This window comes from Miniopterus schreibersii (genome assembly GCF_964146895.1).
Source record: "Miniopterus schreibersii genome assembly, chromosome: 1".
NCBI lineage: Eukaryota > Metazoa > Chordata > Mammalia > Chiroptera > Miniopteridae > Miniopterus > Miniopterus schreibersii.
This window is the reverse complement of record NC_138101.1, coordinates 181,644,039-181,665,423: the sequence shown is the minus strand read 5'-3', so window position 1 is coordinate 181,665,423 and position 21,385 is coordinate 181,644,039. Positions and strand designations below refer to the sequence as shown.

Genomic DNA, 21,385 nt, shown 5'->3' with positions numbered 1-21,385 from the left:
TGAGAGCTCCTGGATAGGAGAGCTAAGTGACTGTGACAGCAAGAAGCTGCATGGGGAAAGGTAACAGCTATATGTATTGTTTGGTTAGATTACTGACTCCTTACCACGTCAGACTCATGTGATCCTTTCTGAATATTGGGTATCACCAGTTCACCAGAAGAGTCTGAGATTGGTACTTGCTGGGTGATGAAGGTTTGATCTTGAAGCTTACTTTCATCCCTGCAATAATGATAAAGTAAGAGACCATGTCAACAACCATGCACACAAGAACCTAATTCAGAACAATAGACTGGTCATGTTACTCTCACTCAATTCTAGCATGTATAAGATGTCCACAAGAACCATTGTGATCAGGCTCACATTCATTGCTCTGTCGAGAGGCTTTACCCTTGCCCTGGCCAGATGGCCCAGTTGGAGCGTCATCCCTTACACCGGATTCAATCCCCCGTCAGGACACACACCTATGTTGTGGGTTTGATCCCCAGTTGGGGTGAGTATGGGAGGCAACTGATCAATGTTTCTCACATCAATGTTTCTCTCTCTGTTCCTGTCCCCTCTCTCTAGAAGCAATAAGAAAACCATGTCCTTGGGTGAGGATTTTAAAAAAGAGAGAAACCTTACCGACATTCCTCTGTTTCTTCACTGTCTGGAACAAAATATTGTGGAACTGAAGGCCTAGAACTCTGACTGTATTTCCTGTAGTGGGTAAAAGTTAACAATGAGGCAGTGTCGCCTTGTGCCCTTATTTCAACTATACTATAAAAGTGCTAAATGAATGCTTCCATTTAGATGGGCTTTTCATTTTCAAAAATGATGTTTTACATATACATAGAGGTAGTGTAATGTAAACTTATAGTCTCTTAAAGTTGAGACATGTTGAACTTAAGAAATGGAAATATTTATGGAGATGATCATGATGATGATACATAACAGTTGTTAACAGTGATGTGGGCAAGGTTAAACCAGAGTATTGGCTAAAAACAAAAACATGGCCAGAAAAATTCCCTTCCTACAAAAAGAACTACAGAACACAGAAAGGTTACCCAATGGAGAGACACAGTATAAAAATTTCTCCTATACTTTGGAAAGTCTGGTTTAAGAATAGGAAATAAACATATCACTAATTCAATATTTTAATTTGAAAGTGAACTTAACAGTTATAAAATATAGTAGGTTGATTTGCCAGCAGATAAAGACACATATCTCATTCCTAAAACTGCCCTCAACTAGGTGCACATGAAAGCAGCATAAACTCATTCAAAATCTGGCTATCCTGGCCCTGGCTGGGTAGTTCAGTGTGTTAGAGTGTTGTCCCGATACACTGAGGTTGTGAGTTCAATCCCTGGTCAGGGCACATATAAGAAACAACCAATGAATGTATAAGTAGAACAAATGTTTCTCTCCACCACCACCACCAATTTTTTTATAAAACCCATTCAAAATCTGGCTATCTTAAATAGTCTAATAATATACTTTCGCTACTACCAGTGCCTAAGTCATAGCCAGAGTTGTTGCTGATACTGATGCATTAAAGAGTACAGTGTATTGATTATACTCCTTTGACCTAGTTCTCTCACAAAGAAAAATACTGTATTGTTGAATTCATAATCATATACAATCTGTAAACTCTTATCAACTTCCTAATTATTCTACTTGCCTTGGTAGACCTTTTATCATTTAATTCCTCTCTAATTTGAGCTTTCTCATTTAATCTCATCTTTATCTCATCTTTATCTCAACATTTATCTCAACATTTCACCTTTCTATTCCTATATTCTTTTTCCTTCATCCAACCCTGGCATGAGATTCCATCAGGCTTAGACATGGTTCCATTGTGCCAGGTTCAAGTTCATTACTTTGGTGTGAAAGATTACACTCAAATTCCTGTTTCTCCAGTGTTAAAAACAACACAGTATGGAACTTGAGGCGTGGAACTCTGGCTGTATTCCCTGGGGTACAGAAGAGTCAACTCACAATGAGACAGACATTCAGTACCTACAGCCTGGATCATACCTCCGCCGCTGTGGAAGGCTGGCAGAGACACAAAAGCCATTTCAGTCCTCCATCTTCCACTTAGCCAATACTTTAAACTCCTCCTTTTGCTTGTACTCTTCCTTGTTCTCCTGTTCAGTAACCGTGGTTATTCCTAAAGGTTCTAGCCTCAGCCCTTTACTATTCTACCTTCATTCACTTTTCTGAGCTCAACTACCAGTTTCACTGAACATGCTCAACTCCCTCCCCTTAAACTATCATCTGTACTCCAATCACTATTTACAAATGCCTTAAGTGTTTTTCACTTCAATATATTGCCATTGTCTCCAATTTGACACTGAAAATACTACTTTTCATTTCTTCTGTCTAGAATGTTTTTTTCTCCCCTTTTTGATTTATTTTATTTTTTTAATCCTCACCTAAGGATAATTTTTCCATTGCTTTTCAGAGAGTGGAAGGGAGAGAGAGAAACATCGATGTGAGAGAGACACATAGTATGGTTGCCTCCCGCATGCACCCTGACCAGGGCCGGGGATCGAGCCTGCAACGGAGGTATGTGCCCTTGACTGGAATCGAACCCAGGACCTTTCAGTTCTCAGGCTGATGCTCTAACCACTGACCAACCAGCCAGGGCTTTTCTCCCCTTTTGTCCCTGTTTACCTTTTAGAGGTCAGCTCAAGCTTTTACTTCCTCATAAATGTTCTCAGCCTCAAGTAGGTCAGATTCCCCTAATCTAGGCTCTCATACTCCTCCTTTGAGCCTCTGTCATAGCTGTACTTTTGTATATACTTGTGTGATGATTTGAATAATGACTTTCCTCCCACGTAAACCATAAACTCCTTGATATTAGGCATGATGTCTTTGCTCAACATGATATCCTCAGTAAATGGCAGGCACTCAATATGTGTATGTTAAATAGCTTGATGGATGGATTAAATAAAATTTAAGTATTTCCCTCACACTGGGTTTACAGTTTTTTGTTTGCTTTTCATATCACCATTCTTTTATTTCGTAAGCTAAAAAACTTAAAAATTTATACTTTGTTGTCTTTATTCCTTTTGTCCTTGATTGCCAAGCTCTGTTTCTCCTTCCTGTCTCTCAGTTTCCCCACTTTTTTCCTAACTGCTCCCACTTGCTAAACCCCTCACCACCGCAGGAGTAGTGCAGCAGTTTCTGCTGGTCCCCAGCCCTGTTTTTGCCCTCCGATCTGTGACACTGTCACTGTTGGTTCAGGCTAGCTCTGAGAACAATAATCTGTGAGCCCTCTGGGTGAGAGTATGAAAGGAAGGCTTATTGCTACCCGTATTCCTTCAAAGCAGAGAAGAAAAGTATGTTACACTATTCTAGAATCTACAATAGCATAGGTTCGGGCTTTTCTGCATGGTTTTTAAGGCTCATCATAATTTAATCTATAGATTAATCTTTACTTCCAATTACTAATTACTCCCTAGCATTACCAAATTTCCTCAAGCTAGGCAGTTTCCCCCAACGTTCCCTAAATACCCGATGCCCACTCCTACCTCTGGGCTTTTGCCTATGCTGCTACTTTGCCCCTTGCCTGATGCCCTCCCCGCTCTCTATCCCACTCTCCTACAAGGCACCCCACGTGGTCATACCTCCTGTCTTCCTGACTGAGTCTTCCCTGACTACTCCAGCCCACTGAACTCCAATTGTACTTTATTGTGCCATCTATTTTTTCCTTGTTATTTTTTTTGTTTTGTTTGTGTAACCACGTTTGTTTTAAGCTCTTTGAGATCAAGGGCAATGTCTTGTAATTCTTTTTCATCCCCAGAGTGCCAAGCTTGTAACAAGCAATCAGTAAGTGGTTGATTTATTTTACCCATTTTATAGTTCATTACCAGGGTTATAGTCACTAATAAACCATAGAGGAGAGAGCGAAACAATTCATTAAGAAGAATTATTTTAAATATCTGTAGATTTTTGTTTTCCTTTCTAGGTCTTTTTCTTGGTATTAGAGATTCTCTTGATTAATAATTAGCTTAAATATAATTTACTTATCTTTGAAGGCCAATAAAATCTTAACCATTGTTATGCTTCTCTTCAGTTACCACTCATTCAGCTGAGCAATGTTGTACCTTCTTAGTAAGCATACCTTAAACATCTAAAATTAATCTCTTTTCTACCCCCTTTAATTCTAATTTATCTTTCATTTTCATGTTCATTCATTTATTTATCTCTGAGAGTTGTATAGCCAACCAGTATGGCCCTTTTAAATTTTCTGGTCTTTTCCTAATCTTTTCACTCTTAAGTGAGAGTAAATTCACTGTTTCTTCATGGTTTCTAGGGTTGATAACAACTTGGTATTTCACTACAGAAATAGGGACTTACCTAGGAACAAAACCATTCATTTTTGCAAACAGCAATCGTAAGACTTTCTCCTTCTGCTCCCAAGTTAAATCTCCAATATCCACATTTCCTTGAATATCTGTCCTGAAGAAAGAATATCAAAGAAAAAAAAGTGAAAAGGAAAAATATGGTCAAAGTAAGCATCTCTTCTTTTTGAAAAATATAAAATATGTAAATATGAGAAAAGAAAATTTCCAAACCATAACTGAATATTATGAGGTTTCCAAATGCAATGACTATAAAGCAAACTGTGTCCATTACAAAATTATAAAGTTGAAAAGGGTATCAATATGCTAGCCAACCTGAAATGTTATAAGTAGTCATTAAAATTAAAAAAAAAAAACACAAAAAACGATAACATGAAAAAAGGTGTGCTTAAACATCAAGCAAATAAACAAAATAGAAAGTTGTACTATGACTATAATGTATCTAGATATACACAAAAACAAAAAGAACAAGAAAAAAACCAGTTGTTTGGTGAGATTATTGATTAATTCCTTTTAACATTTCTTTTGTATTAGATACTTTGCTCTGAAGATAAGGTAACAAAAGGTAAATTTAGAAAACAACATGTAACTTATCTACTCTATTTTCTTACCTCCAAATCAGCCTAGCTAAGCTTTCCAAGCGGGTCTTTATCTATATTATAATTTTACCAGAAGATTCATAGTCTACTTGCTATTTACAAAAGCTGGTTTAAATGTAGCTAGTTTTGATGTTGTATAATGGGAGAAATTTTTTGCATATAGGCACTTGGGTTAGTTTTCTTTCAAAAGTTTAGGTTTTGCTTTATTATCACCATATACTTCAACTGTCCTTCTCTAATCTGCCTCTTAAGCAGATGATGTAATATTTTAAATGCCATTCCTGCCCTGCTGGTAGAGGCAATAGGAAACTGAGGTCAAGGTGACAAATTGATCAGTAGCAAAAATGTCACACAGAAGGCAGAATAGGACAAGTCCAGTTTCTGCAATAACAATGTACAGAATCAGTTTATGTACCTTTCTCTGAAAACTAATCTACTACTTAATATACAATAGATAAAAGTAAGAGGAACTGCCTTATGTTTGATAGGGACTCAACTTGCTTTACATTAAATAAATATGAGGAAATTGCAATGAATCTCTTGGTAAAAAGAGTGTTATTATATAGACTTTTGAATATAGAAAGTTAAAAAATTATATGCAGTATGGACAATTTTGGAGAAGAGTCTTATCTTTCAGAAGCTATTAACCATATCCAACCTTCCCAGCAGCTATATAATTTAAAAGAATATACAAATTAATCTACTAAAAGATAATTTAAAGCAGAACATACATTTGGAAGCACTCTTAATAAGATGTTAAGTACATAGTAGTTGGGAGTCCTTTTAAGTTTCTTGAGTTAAGGCCTTTGAAGAATCTAATTTCATTGGGATATAAAACATAATTTCAAGAATAATTTTTTTTAAATGCACCATAATTTAATCCATGGTTTATAGGGGGAAGATGCTCTAACAGATAGAAATGCTAAGGAAATGATTAATCATTGTAGATAGTCTACAACTGTCTCAAGCATTCTGCTACTTTTATCATAGTGGCAGTACATCTCAAGGAAACTTGTGGGGACTTTTGGTTAATGCAATGATGAGGGGCACTACTGGGTGTCCTTCAATCCATAGGACAGTTCTGTATAAGAAAGAATTGTTAAAACTAATTTTTATATTGATTTTTTAAATTATATGTTTAGTTAGGTATTATTACCTATGAATTTCACCTCAGAATAGTAAAGGGAACATTATAAAATATTTATGAAAGCATGTTTATCAAAAATGTATAACCTGAATCTTATCAAACCTTTATAACTAGTTTACAGGAAACAAAATAAAGAAGCATGTTAAAAGATACTATAATGACATTCTATGGAAAAAATAATAATCCAGTCTCTTTAACAAGTTTCTATTACAAAGAAAAGAGGCCATCCACTAAGAATATTTATTAGGCCCCACAAACTATGCCAAGCATAGTGGTTACAAAGATGAGTCAGTTCCTGTCCTCAAGTAACTCACTAAGTAATCTACTCAGTACTTAGGTATTACTGAACTGAGCTTTTCAGGGTTCTTATTTCTCTAAAGAGCACAAAAATAGCAGCACAAAAGATAAAATATTAAAGTATTATTAGTACCATTTATTGGCTTCCATAAGATCCTGATTCACACTATTGGTGCTGTGCTCTCTGCCATCAAATGTTCGAATTTTGGGATATTCTGTTCTTCCGGCACACGCCTCTCGCATTTTAAGATTGAAAGCAGCTTGTGCTACCTGCTTATAATGCTTCCTGCTAAATGCAATCTGTTGCTTCACTTCGTGTAGAGCATCCAAAAAGAACCTTTCCACTTCTGTTCTCTCATCCAGTATGTTCTTGGCCAGCTTCTTCACTCTATTCATTTCCCTGTCCTTCATCTGAAGAAGGTTCTGCAGCTTATAAACTTCAATCTGATCATTTTGGTTATTTACCATTGCCTGTTGCTGCAGTTTTAGAACTTCAGTCTCAAACTCTCTGGTCATACAAGTCAGGGCAGTCTCCAAGCTTATCACCTTCTTCTGAAGGGTCTGGATTTGTGTTCTCTGCTGGGTAAGTTGTATAACCTTTTCCTTAACCAACAGATCGTTGATCTCCTAAAAAAAAAAGATGAGAGAGGTGGGAGATTTCAGAACTTAAAAGTTCCTCACTAATTTCTACTACTTTATGTGAGTTTGATGCCAGGTTGCAATGGTGATATTTTGGTATTCTGTGTATGGAGAGTAAAAGTCTAGGATCCTTGTCTAGACTTTGTGAAGACCACTGATTTTACTAATTAAGAAACTTTCCTTCCCCTAAAATTCTGAAAGGTTAAATATTTTATATTATCAAAAGGATAATTCCAAGTTCAATATGACTATACAGTAAAAACATTAATTTAACAACTACATACTGGAAACTCTGGCAGTTTGCTAGTTGCCTATCACAATGTCTATTTTCCCTTTCCTCCTAAGTAATAAAACCCCAGTTTTTTTCAGGAAGGCAGTAAGCTCAGATGAAAAAATTCCCTGTCTCTCGTGTGGTTCAGCATAGTTATGTAGGTTCTTCTGATCAATGAGGTGTAAGTAGAAATGTGTGAAGTACACTTCCAGGAAGATCACTAAAAGGAGGGGCATATATTTTTCCTTCTTGTCCTTCTTCCTTCCTGCTGTTTGAGGAATGGTTAGAGCTCTAGCAGCTGCCATGGGCCATGAGGTAACTTTGAGGATGTAAGCCACAGGCTGCAGAGCAGAGTTAAGGAACCTGGATTCTGTTGACTTTGTGGCACTACCGTTCCAGCTCCGGAGTGCTTACCTCCAGACTTCCTTTAGGTGAAAGAATAACCCTTATGTGATGATGCCACTGTTGTCAGGGCTATTACAGCTGAACCTGTTCCTAAGTGATTCAGGGACCAACTCTAAGCAAAGCAAAATGAGTCTTCTCAAGTAGTAGATGATAGGAGTTACATTTATGTTTCTGATACATTCTTTATAATGCCAAGTCTAATGCTTCTTAGTGATTCAGTAATTAATCTTTTGAGATAAGAAAGGTACATCATCCAGACAGAAGAAAACAGTCCCTTTGTCCTTATGTATCTTTATTATACTCAATGCTTAGTATTTACCAACCTAATTCTTTAAAAAAAAAAATAGGAAACAAAGTCTGGAACCTTTTGATGTAAAAGGGAAGTCTGAGACTGGAGCAACTTCTCAGATTTTTTTTGTAGAGCATCAGCTTCCTTCAGGTGGTAGTCAAGAGCTTTCTGGAGATAAACATTCTCTTTAAAAACAGCTCTTCCAGCATGGTTTAATTGCCTGAAATAGAAAGATACAAGATTTCAGAGCAGAGACCTAAGTTTCAGATATTACCAAACTAGAAGCATGCTTGCTTTAGCCTCCAACAGTAATGATAAGGACAACCCTGCCAGGTTGCTATTATTAAACCCATTTTTAGATAAAGAAATTTAATTTCAAAAAAGTTAAGGACTCTTCCTACAGTCAATTGGCTTATGTGTTGAGAACCAGTCTAACTTCACAGCCCAGGTTCTTACCCTCACACCATGCTGCTACAAAAAGAGTGGAGGGAAAAGGGGTGGAAACACAAAGTTCTCTTTCTGGAAACAGGGAGGGGAAATAAGCCAGAAAATTTGAAGATAGCAAACCAGGAGAGAAGTGGGAAGACAACATGATAAGAACAAAACAGACCTACAAAGAGGTAAGAGAGGCTATTACAAAGAAAAAAGGCAGCAATCCCTTACACGACAGCTTCATGATGGGCTCTCTCTGCCAGCATTATTATCTTCTTTTCAGCTTCCTGTTCTAGTCGGTGCTAAAAAAGAAAATAGGCTGTTTTAATACAGAGTTGATCAATGATGTTTCTCATTGATGTTTCTCTCTCTCTCCCCCTCCTTTCCTCTCTCTCTAAAACTCAATAAAAATGTATTTTTTAAAAAAGTTAAGCATTTATTTTATAATGTCAAATAAAACACTCCTGTCCACATGACCTGATGTGAACTCCAACTATTGATGGAGGGGCCAGCAGGAGGATACTGTGAACGCAGGAACCTTAGGGTACCTTTCAATTTCACCACTAAAGAGACAACATGACAGATAATTCCACATCAGTATGGCAAAGCAGAGCTGGGAAAAATTTCTGCTAAATACAGTGAGGAGAGTCATTCTTTTTTAGAGTGATAAGAGTCATTATTCATTGCTTCATTCAACAAATTCCTATGGAGCAATAATAGTGTACCAGATTTTTTAAATACTGGAGATTCTGTGATGAACAAAACAGATAGGGTCCCTGTTCTCATGAAGATTATATTCTAGGATGGCACCCAAGCAATAATACTTAAAATGTACTTCATGTGTACCGGAGTAAACTCCCCAATCCCACCTCCCCTTTATAATGAGGTACATGCACCTTGAGTTCCACCAAGGAAACACCAAAGTGGGGAGTGTGGTATGTCCAATAGCATTGGTAAGATGACAATCTCACTTGGGGATTTCGAGAATCTCTAAATGGGAGGGGGAAAAGGCTAGACATTGAGATATCTAAAATAGGTTTTGTTTTCCCCATTTTTTATACTACTGTAATTTGATAACAATCTTCTAATAAGGTACATATCAATGTCTCAGAATGCATTTAAGTACATATCTGCTGTTCTCATAAACGAAGTTCTTAATTAACTTAATATATCATACCTTTTCTTTAAAAAACCTGCTTTCCAGGCTTCTAAGAGTGTCCTGATGTTTCTGCTCTGTGTGCCTTAAACTCTCCTTCAGCTAAAATTAAAATAGCAAAACAAAACAACAACAATAACAATGAAGCCTGGTCAATAGGAAATGCGGTTGGGGTTGATTGGGGCATATTCCTAGAAAATTCTCAATAAAGAAACATTTTCTGTTATATTTTACCTCTTAATCCTGAACACACAGAAAAACTCCATGTCTTTGCATGTGAGTACTATATTTCCTCCAATCTTCTCTAGATTTACAGGATCAGTATTGAGTTACTAAAAGGCCTTTCATGAATAACAGTTTTCAGAACATTCAGACAAGGTGTCCTCATAATCATATTTTCTAAATATCTTCATTTTAACCATGTGGACCCTCAGAATCATATTTTAGAACTGGAAGGGACCAGAGGAGTCATACAATATAATTTCTCACTTAATATGGAAGAATATTTAGAAACAGAATATCACTAATTCAAATCTCATTAAGTCACTAAGCTGCCGTTTAATAGTTCTTATTTTTAGAAAATTCTTCTCAGTATTAATTGAAAAAAACATCTTGCTATGATTCCAACAGATGAATCCTTCTGTCCTCTAAAGCTATATAATAAAAAGGACATAAAATTCTTCTAGGCAAAGAAAGTAGAGCTAATTTAAAGCTATGATTCTGCCCAGCTGGTGTGGCTCAGTAGAGTGAGCGTTGTCCCATGCACCAAGAGGTCACCGGTTCGATTCCTGGTCAGGGAACATACCTGGGTTGTGGGCTTGGTCCCCAGTTAGTGGGCATGCAGGAGGAAGCACACTGATGTTTCTATATCATCAATGTTTCTCTCTCTCTCTCCCTCTCCCTTCTTCTCTCTCTAAAATCAATAAAAACATATTTTAAAAAAAGCTATGATCCCATAGTCTATATTTACCAGCAAGAATCAATCAGATCAACATAGGCATATCCAATCTAATTATTCATGCCATAAAAAAGGCATCCCATCAGACAGACAAGAGTTCAAGTGCTAGGTCTCTCACCAGCTGTTTGATTCTGGGCAAGTCACTTAACTCCTCAAAATCTCAGATCTCCAGGAATAAAAAGAAGATCATAATAGTAGCTATCTTGTAGGGGTGTGGCAAGGATTAAATAACAAATAATACATGTATTTAGAATAGTAACCATTTAATATAATGATTAGTATTGTTCCCACATATACCTACCAATTTTCCTTACTGTAATCTCTATTTTATATGATCTCTTTTAGATGCTCTTCTTTCTCCCCGTACTTTTACATACTTTAAAAAAATGGCCTCTTAATACTATTCAGCCATAAGATGAAATACTGCCATTTGCAACAACATGGATATCTTGAGAATATCATGCTAAGTGAAATAAGTAGGACAGGAAAGGTCAAGAACCATACGATTTCACTTATATGTGGAATATAAAACTGAAAGCAACAAACAAACAAGACAAACAAAAACTCAAAGACACAGACAACAGTATGGTTGTTACCAGAAGGAAAGTGGGGGTTAGAAAAGGGTAAAGGGGGTCAAATATATGATGATGGAAGGAGACTTGACTTTGCGTGGTGAACGCACAATGCAATATACAGATGATGTATCATAGAATTGTACACATGAAACCTATACAACTTTATTTACCAATGTCACCCCAATAAATTTAATAAAATCTAAAAAGGGGGATGGGAGAACCGCCTCTTACATTGTCAAAGATTGTCAAAATTAATGTCAATATGCAAGTTTTAGGAAATATCTGCCATCCTAGTGTGTGTATGGGTGGAGGAGCATGAACTTTTCATATGTCATTGAACTCCCTTGAAAATCTATAAATAAATAAATCTTTTGAAAGATAATTAGACAATACATATAAAAAATCTTTAAAAATTCATGTGCTTTACCCCACAAATTCCACTTATAAGAAGTTATCCTAAAAAACAAATATATAAAAAAAGACTTTGTTACTTAGATGTTCGTCACAGTTTGTAAGAGTGAAAAATTAGAAAAAAGTCAAAATGTTCAAAAACAAGGGACCTTAATAAATCATGATACATCTACTCAATAGAATTTCATGTATTTAGTCAAAATATTTTATAGAAAAGTACATAATGGCATTGAAAAATGTTCACAATACATAAATGTTCACAAAAGTCAGGTTAACAAACAATTTGTACATCATGACCTCATTTTTGTAAAAATATTTTAAAAATATGTTTCTATATAGCGGAGGAAGAAAATGGAAACACAATACACCAAAATATTAACAATGGTTATCCCTAGATATTTGTGTGTGGGAGGGGGCTTTCTTTTCTTTATCATCTAAATTTGCTGAAATGATTATCATCACTTTGTCAAAAAAAGAAAAAACAATTTATTAAAAAATAACAACCGCAGCCCAGCCGGGCGTGGCTCAGCAGTTGAGCATCGACCTAGGATCCAGGAGATGGGGGTTCGATTCCCTGCCAGGGCACATGCCCGGGTGGCGGGTTGCAGCAGGTCAATGACTCTCTTATCATTGATGTTTCTAGCTCTCTCTCCCTCTCCCTTCCTCTCTCTGAAATGAATAAAGATATATTTTAAAAAAATAAAATAAAATAACAACTGCAACCTACCAATGTACGCTTCTTCTGCTAATCAGATAGAAGTAATTTTTTCTTTAAAATATATGCTTTGACTACCTTGATAATCTAAATGTAATTAGCCTCTTAAATTTATACAATGAATTCTATTACACAGTATAATTAATTTTCTTCATTTATGTATATCCCCCCTGTGTTTTTTTTCAGGGAGAGGGAGAGAGGGATAGAAACATCAATGATGAGAGAATCATTGATCAGCTGCCTCCTGAATGGACCCTACTGGGGATCGAGCCCGAAAACCTGGGCATGTGCCCTGACCAGGAATCGAGCTGTGACCTCCTGGTTCATGGGTCGATGCTTAACCAATGAGCCATACCAGCTGAGCATATACCCCACCCCAATTTGGGCCTCCACACCTGCCTTAATTCTACCATATTCCACAGAACCACCTTATTTTTTCCCATAAGCCTTTGAATTTTAAGTCTTCCTGGCCAACAGCCCTCTTTGAAGAGGTATGAAATCTATTTGTCCCCTAGGTGGCAACATTGTTCTTAAAAAAAATCACACCACAGCCCCCTAGACTATGAACTAGTTCCTCATTCACTTTGAGTCAGAATGTATACCTCCACTTAGGATGACTATTTTGAGAGTTCCTGAAAAGTTAAGGAAATTAACTTGATTCAATATGCATCCTTTTCATATAAAACAAAACAATATTCCTTCTAAACTTTTTTTCAGCTTTATAGAGGTATAAATGACAAATGAATTTGTAAGGTATTTCAAGTATACATAATGATGCAAACATTGTGGAAGGACTCCTTCCAACTAGTTAAAAGAAAACTTGATATCCCTTCAATTACACTTTTAATGAAAAGGCCCACTCAGCATTTAACAATATTCATTGAGCATTACTGTTTATCTTGCATTTTGATGAATATAAAGGACAACACTGTTTGTACCTCAAAGAATTTACAATCTAGTAGGGGAGATAAAACAAATGATAAATATAATATCAAGATAGAATAGGCTAAGTGGTAAAAAAAGATACAAAATGCTATGGGGACACAGAGAAAAGTATTACTTTTTTTCACTAATAATCTTATTTATTTTTTACCATATTTATTGAGATATAATTGACATGTAACATTGTGTAAGCTTAAGATGCTCAATGTGTTGATTTGATGCATTTATAAATTGCAAAATGATTACCACCACAGCATTAACTAACACCTCCAGTACTGACACATAATTACCGTTTCGTTTTTGTGGTAAGAATATTTAAGATCTACTATCTTAGGCATGGATATATGGAATAGACTGACAGCTGTCAGAGGGGAGCGGCGTTAGGGAGCTGGATGAAAGTAGGTGAAGGGATTAAACAAACCCCCCCCCCCACACACATATATATCACATAGACACAGACAACAGTGTAGTGATAGCCAGGGGGAAAGGGGAGTGGAGGTGGGCAAAGGAGGATAAATGGGAACAAAAAGAGACTGCTTTGGGTGATGGCGCATGATGCAGTGTGCAGATGATGTTTTGTTGAGTTGTACACTTAAAACCTGTATGGTTTTGTGAACCAGTATTACCCCAATAAATTCAATAATAAATAAATTAATAAATAAATAATCTACTCTATTAGCAATTTTCAAGTATATAATACAGTATTATTGCCCTGGTTGGGTAGCTCAATTGGTTAGAGCATTGACCCTGATACACCAAGGCTGTGGGTTCGATCCCTGGTCAGGGCACATACAAGAATAAACCAATGAATGCATAACTAAGTGGAACAACAAACTGATGTTTCTCTCTCTTTTTTCTCTCTCTCTGCCCCTTTCCCCCCCCTAAAATCAATAAATTAAAAATAAAAAAATACAGTATTATTAGCTATAATCATCATGATATACATGATTCCACAGAAGTTATCAATGTTATAGCTGTACCCTTTGACTAATATTTCCCCATTTCCCCCTCCCCCAGCCCAAGAAGCCACCACTCTACTTACTTTCTGTTTCTCTGAGTTTGGCTTTTTTAGGATTCCACATATATGTGATATCATACAGTATTTGTCTTTCTCTGTCTGACTTATTTCACTTAGCATAATGCCCTCAAGTTTCATCCAAGTTGTCGCAAATGGCAGGAAGAAAATTACTACTTTTTAAAAGGACTATGGGGGAAGACCTTATGGAAAACATGCATTTGAGCTGAGCCTTTGAAGGATAGGTAAAATCCTAATGGACAGAAATATATCAGGGATATATTCCAGAGAGAAGAAAGAATGTAAACAAAGTAACAAAGGTATAAAAAACTTCAGGGATGAGTGAATATCCAGTTTGGATGGATTAAAAGGGGTGTGCATGGGGAGGTATGGTGAAAAAAGATAATAAGGTTCCAAAGTAGGTGTAGGGTCTTGATACTCAAGCTAAGGTGTCTGGACAATATTCCATTTACAATAGAGAAATACTAAAGCAGATTCTAGAGGGAGGTGATCAGAACATGATCAGAACTGTGATATTTTAAGGTCATTCCTGTAGAGGTATTTTGGACTACAGTGGTGTAGTGGTTTTAAAATATGTCCATGACTTCTTTGACAGTCCTTCCAAATGATGGAACCTAATTCTCTACTCTTAGAATGTAGGCTAGACTTAGGAATTCACTTCTTAACTAATAAAATTGATGATAGAAGTCATGCTATGTGATTTCCAGCTAGATCAAAAAAAGGGAGAGAGAGAGGGAGAGAAAGAGGGAGAAACATTGATTTGTTGCTCTATTTATTTATGCATTCTTGTATGTGCCCTGACTGGGGATCAAACCCACAATCTTGAAGTATGGGGACAATGCTCTAACCAACTGAGCTACCCAGCCAGGGCCTTGCTGGTATGTTGACTGCAACCCTAAAAGAGACCCTGAGCCAGAACTTCCCTGCTAAACAGCTTCAGAATTCCTGACCCATAGAAATTGTGCTTTTAATGTTTATTATTGTTTTAAGCCACTAGATTTGAGGGTTAATTTGTTCTGCTGTAATAGGAAACTAATGCAGGTGAAGAAATGGAGCAAGACTAGAGGTACTTGACAGGAATTCAGGACACTGGGATGCTGCAAACAGCTCTATAACTTATCATGAAAGTCACTCAACAACTTTGTGTCTCAGTTTTCCTCATCTGCATAATGGCTTCAGTAGGCCCTAAAGTTTCTTCGAACTCTAAGATTCTTTGAATTCTATGAAAGGTTTTTGTTTTACACAGTTCCTTATATCATTCATTTAGCAAGTTTTTTATTATTAAATACTAGTCTAGGAACTAGTGAACAGTAACAAGTACATACACAAGTAGATGATTTGGCTCTTTTCTTATTCTCCTTAGTTTACAAAGATTAAAGAATACAAGCATAAAATAACTAAAGACAGTTATATAACTGCTATTTTAAGGACTTTAAAGAACTTGAAATTCATAGAAGGGGAGAGTTACCCAGAAAATATTGCAAAGGAGTTTGTATAATGGTGAGCTATGGAAATTGAGAACAATTTATTTTTATTTTTTTAAACATAAGCTTTTATTTTATAACACTTAGAAACATTTCCAGTATTTTACTGAAAATTTTGTAATATTTTATTAGCTTCAGATGAATACAATCCTACCTCAAACCAAGAACTTTTTTCTTTTTCTTTTTTTTAGGTTTGAGCTTTCTCTTCACTGCTGTTCTGTGCTGCTTTAAAACTTTCCATGCATTTTTTCTCAGTAGAACATCTCTGTACTGTCTCCCATTGCATATCTCAGCTGTGACAATCCCTGCACTTTGCCTGTTCATTTTATCACCAGTTTACAAAAAAACAATACATATTGAGAACAATTTTAAAACAACAATTATAACAACAGATATAAAGCAACAAGTAATCAAGTTCATGAACAAAGTCAACCTCATGGGAAGGTTTTGGGATAACTACACAATTATGATAAGAAGTTAAAACACATTCCTTTCAATCTAAGAAAGTGTTTTCCCACTCCCCACCTTGCCTGAAATATACTGACTCTTTCCTTTAAATAAGGCTTCAAAGAGTCCTCTATTACAATTTTTAAAGCTATATAATCATAACAATAATCAAAACATCAATAAATTACTATGTGACTACTCTTATAGGGATCAATAGGAGCCAATGTGCCAAGTACATTGAATTATTTAATCCACACAGCATCTCTAAGAGGAGACAGGTGATATGATAGCCACATATTACAAATGAGGAATCTAAGATGCAAAGAAGTTAACCGACAATCCAAGGCCACAATACAGAGCCAGGACCTGGTGTCCATGGTGTCAACCACTACAACATCTTATCTACCTTATTCATTTCTCATATGCCCTTTCAATTTGGCAGTTAGCTAAATGGTAAACAGAAGCAAGATGGAGACAACTTTGGTTTCCCATCACAGTTTGTTCTTGCTAAGTAGGGCCCTGGGTAGGCAAAAGAGAGCTTGAGAGATATAGCATGCTTGGGGGATACACCGTAACTGAGAGTGAGAAGCACTAAAAGAGATAGAGGAAGGGCCTTAAATAATATTGATTATAATAATCATAATTTTAGCAGGAGTAATAACAGCAGCGGGATAAGCAACAGATAATATTTATCACACAGTGCTAAGCATGTAAAACATTATTTCATTTATTCTTCACAATGACCCTTTGAAGTTGGTACTGTTTTCTTATCTCCATGTTACAGGTGAGGAAATTTAACAAGATACCCAGGTAATGTAGACAGTATTTATACTCTGGCAGTCTGACTTCAGAACACCAGCTTTTAACCCCTATACTAAATGCTTCATGGTTATCTTTGGTGGCAACAGGACTTCTATTATTACAACTACTAATATTAGCAGCAGTATTCATGTATACTCAGTGGTGTGTTACAGCCAGCTTATACGAGAAATTTTGCTAGCAGGTTGTTAAAGCATTGGTACATTGAAGCTTAAAATTGGCCATAATAAAAGTATTTACTTCTGCCCGGCCGGTGTGGCTCGGTGGTTGAGCATCAACCTATGATCCAGGGGGTTGGGGTTCGATTCCGGTCAGGGCACATGCCTGGGTTGCGGCCTCGATCCCCAGTGGGAGGCACGCAGGAGGCAGCCAATCAATGATTCTCATCATTGATGTTTATGTTTCTCCCTCTCCCTTTCTCTCTCTGAAATCAATAAAAATAAATTTTTTAAAAAAAGTATTTATTTCTAAGGAAATCAGCTAATGCTATAAATCAGGACTCCCCCCCCCCAGAGAGCTACACACCACTATTAATATAATTCTCACTATATCATATACAGTATTTAAAGCACTTTACATATATCAAGTCGCTTAATCCTTACAACAATTCTACAAGACTCTTATTATCCTCATTTTACAGATGCGGAAACCAAGGTATAGATAGGTTAAGTAATTTGCCCAGAGTCACAAAGCTGACTTTAGCTACTTGTGCCTGGCACTCATCTGTGATATTTGTTGCATTATGATCAATGCAATAAAACTATATTCCAAGCTGAGGGAATAGAAAGTGAGAGAAAGAACATAGCAAGATCAGAGAAACTTCCTAAAAGTACTCAGTTTTCCTCCTCCCACACACACCTACCCAGAGAGCCTTCTACATTTTTCTAAAATTATCATTCATCAGTCTTAACATATTTTCCTTTAGGACTTTGCTACTTTGCCCTATTGTTTTCAGAGAACTGTGGTTTGTTTCTTATTGAAGTCACTCCAAAAGTTTGGCTGCTGATAAATGTGGGAGGATATGCTGGCTAAGATTTGGAAAATTTACAAAGAAATCAACACTTAGAAAAAGAAAAGTCTAACCATCAAGATCTTTTGCATCCAGCCCTAAACTGATATGTCTTACGCTTTTACAGTAAAAAAAATCTCTAAAATGTCAAAGGGAGTCCTTTACCATTTCACCAGAGTAAATGTCAGTGAAGGCTTTTGCAAATGTAGTAGTTAATTCTAACCTTCTTTTTTAAAAAGAAAGAGACTTACATCCTCTAATTCTTTCTCCACTTGGACTTTTCTCTTCTGGAACTGTTTTATTGTTTTAAGCTCTATATGAATCATGCCAATTTCCTTGGCTTTCTGATGAAACTTTCCTTCCAGCTCATTTATTTGCACAGTATACTTTTGTTCCTGTATGCAAAAACAAAACAAACAAAAACACAGGTAAATGAGTTAGGTAAAAAACCAGAAGTCCCACAGAGTCATGTTCCATTTGAAGCCTTAAGCCATTTGGCTATCTTCTTTGAAGAAATGTTGCCTTAAAGTTTTGATTTTTGTTAAAAGATACTAAGTGCCTTGAATAAGAAAAATTCTAGAATGAGCTGATCTTGTATAGAAAACACAGACATTTATTAACAAGAGGCATGATAAGGCTAAAAAAATTTTCATCTGTAAGAAAGAGAAATAATATCCCTGACCCTAAATTAAAATTAGTAAACTAAGACACAAAGGGAGGGCTAATATCTCTCTAATAAAGAAAGAAGGAGAAGGTGGGAGGAAGGAGAAGGAAGGGAGAAGAGAGAGCAGGAGGAGAAAGGAAGAAGAGGAGGAAAAAAGGGGGACGTTTGGGAGAGAGAAAGGACAGAAAAGAGGAAGGGGAAGAAAAAGGGCAACAGAAAAAAAAACCCAGAAATATCTAAAGTAATGCAAATGAGCCTCAAACATATGAAAAGTGCTCAACCTAGCCGATAAGAGAAATGCAAATTAAATACACAGAAACACCATTTCTCACCTATCATGTTGACAAAGAAATCTGTTTTCACAATATACTCCAGTGTAGTGTGAACACTGGACAGAAGTTAGATTTCTCAGATATGCCATGTTAGATTTGACTTTGGAACTCCATAAATATTTTACATAATTATATATATTTATATAATCACATACTTTTATATGCACAATTAAATTTTTCTAAAGCAACTCCTAAAAATCAAAAACAAAATGTATTGTTTAGTTGGTGGCATAACCTCACAGAAAGGAATTATTTTAAATGGTTTTAAACCTTGTAATTTGATAGTAAATCCCTACTGGTATATATCCTAAGCGGTAAAGGGCTCTAGAAGATCTTAAACTGTGTCCACTAATCTATGTTGGTGGTATTACTGGTATTAGTATTCTGTGACTGTTGATGTATTGAGGTTTAAAGCAACTACACAATTATACTGGTATCATTAAGAACCAGGATTTTGGGTGAGGGAGGAAGGACACACAGATAATGTTAAGTAAAAACCCTTTAATTCTGCATCTCAATAGAAAATATTAGTATGGGCTTATATTTCATGATATATTTTAATCTTAAAAATATATATATATATTTCCTAATTTGGTCCACTGAAAAGCCCGAGAAAGAATGTCAAACTCAAGATCAGTAAGCAGACGGTTTTCTAATACCAGATGGTTTTCTACAATAACATATTTTTGTGTTATTTTTTGAGCTTCTGTATAACAGGTGTGTGAGCTTTAAGGTTGATGAGCGGCTCAGAGGACTGACTTATTTATGCTCATTACATCTTTTTTTTTTTAAAATATATATCTTTATTGATTTCAGAGAGAAGAAGGGAGAGGGAGAGAGAGAGAGAAACATCAGTGGTGAGAGAGTCATTGATCGGCTGCCTCCTGCACACCCCTAACTGGGGATTGAGCCCACAACCTGGGCATGTGGCCTGACCGGGAATTGAACTGTGATCTCCTGGATCCTAGGTTGATGCTCAACCGCTGAGCCACTCCCAGCCAGGCCTGCTCATTACATCTTAAATATGACCTTGCCAGAAATCCGACCACCCAGTAAGTGAAGTATTGATCTACGCAGATACTTACCAATTTTTCCTTCTCCTCTTGGGCTTTTTCCTTTGTTTCATTCAATTGTTGTTTCAGGTTTTCAATCTGTAGAAGATGAAAATACAGAGTTCGGAAGGTAAAGAAATTGCTGTGTCCTGCCTTTATTAGGTAGCCTTGTTTTCACGTATTCAAACCAGTAGGTTTGGAGAGGTTGAGTGAGGTGGGAAGAGGAGAAGAGGGGACATAGTTCATACCCTTAACCTGCTATTGTTAGTTTCTAAAACCTGGCTATCATCAGAATTACCGGAGTAACTTTTTTTAAAAATGGTGGTAAAAAACACAACATTTAGCCCTGGCTGGATAGCTCAGTTGGTTAAGCGTTGTCCCAATATGCCAAGCTTTCAGGTTCGATCCCCTGTAAGGACACATACAAAATCAACCAATGAATGCATAAATAAGTGGAATAGCAAATCGATGTTTCTCTCTTTTTCATCAATAAAAGCATGTTAAAAAAAAAAGAACACAACATTAAATTGCCCATGTTAACCATTTTTAAATGTACAGTCAGGAAGTGTTAACTATATTCACATTGTTGTAGATCAGACAACTTTTTCATTTTGCAAAACTGAAACTCTATACTCATGAAACACTAATTCCTTCTCCTCCCTCACCCGCAGCTCTTGGCAACCACCTTTCAACTTTCTATTTCTGGATTTTGACTACTTTAGATACTTGATATGAGTGGAATCACACAATATTTATCCTTTCATGACTGGCTTATTTCACTGAGCATAATGTCCTTGAGGTTCATCCATGTTGTATGTAGCATGTCACAGGATTTCCTTCTTTTTAAAGGCTGTATAGTAATATTCCACTGTATGTATGTACCCTTTTTTCTTTATTTATCCCATCAATGGACATTTGGGTTGCTTCCACCTCTTGGCTAAATGAATAATGTTTCAACAAACATGGGTATGCAAGTATGTCTCCAAAATCCTGCTTTAAATTCTCTTGGAAATATACCCAAGAGTGAGATTGCTGGGTCAGCTGGTAATTCTTTTTTTTAAAAAATATGTGTTTTATTGATTTTAGAGAGAGAGAAAGTAAGAGGGAGAGAGAGATAGAAACACCGATGAGAGAAAAACATCAATCAGCTGCTTCCTGCACACCCCCTACTGGGGATTGAACCTACAACCCAGGCAGGTGCCCTGACCAGGAATTGAACCGATGACCTCTCGGTGCATGGGTTGACAACCACTGAACTACACCAGCCAGGCTCATCTGGAATTCTATTTTTAATTTTTTGAGGAACCTCCATACTGCTTTCTATAGTAACTGCACCAATGTACATTCCCACAAACAGTGC

General features: G+C 36.4%; 1 protein-coding gene across 3 annotated transcripts in view; it reads right to left on the bottom strand.

Moving 5' to 3' along the window:
• Nucleotides 1-21,385, bottom strand: part of BBOF1 (basal body orientation factor 1) — a 30,373-nt gene that overhangs the window by 4,755 nt on the left and 4,233 nt on the right. The window contains exons 3-11 of one of the 3 annotated variants that reach the window (XM_081122452.1): nucleotides 20,059-20,124; nucleotides 18,229-18,372; nucleotides 9,603-9,683; nucleotides 8,657-8,727; nucleotides 8,069-8,213; nucleotides 6,523-7,016; nucleotides 4,342-4,443; nucleotides 622-696; nucleotides 105-219 (exon numbers count right to left, since the gene is read on the bottom strand). In XM_081122452.1, the coding sequence (XP_080978578.1) occupies nucleotides 105-219; nucleotides 622-696; nucleotides 4,342-4,443; nucleotides 6,523-7,016; nucleotides 8,069-8,213; nucleotides 8,657-8,727; nucleotides 9,603-9,683; nucleotides 18,229-18,372; nucleotides 20,059-20,124 (1,293 nt within the window). The remainder of the gene's footprint in view (nucleotides 1-104; nucleotides 220-621; nucleotides 697-4,341; nucleotides 4,444-6,522; nucleotides 7,017-8,068; nucleotides 8,214-8,656; nucleotides 8,728-9,602; nucleotides 9,684-18,228; nucleotides 18,373-20,058; nucleotides 20,125-21,385) is intronic. The other 2 variants (XM_081122450.1, XM_081122451.1) reach the window with 2 other exon arrangements.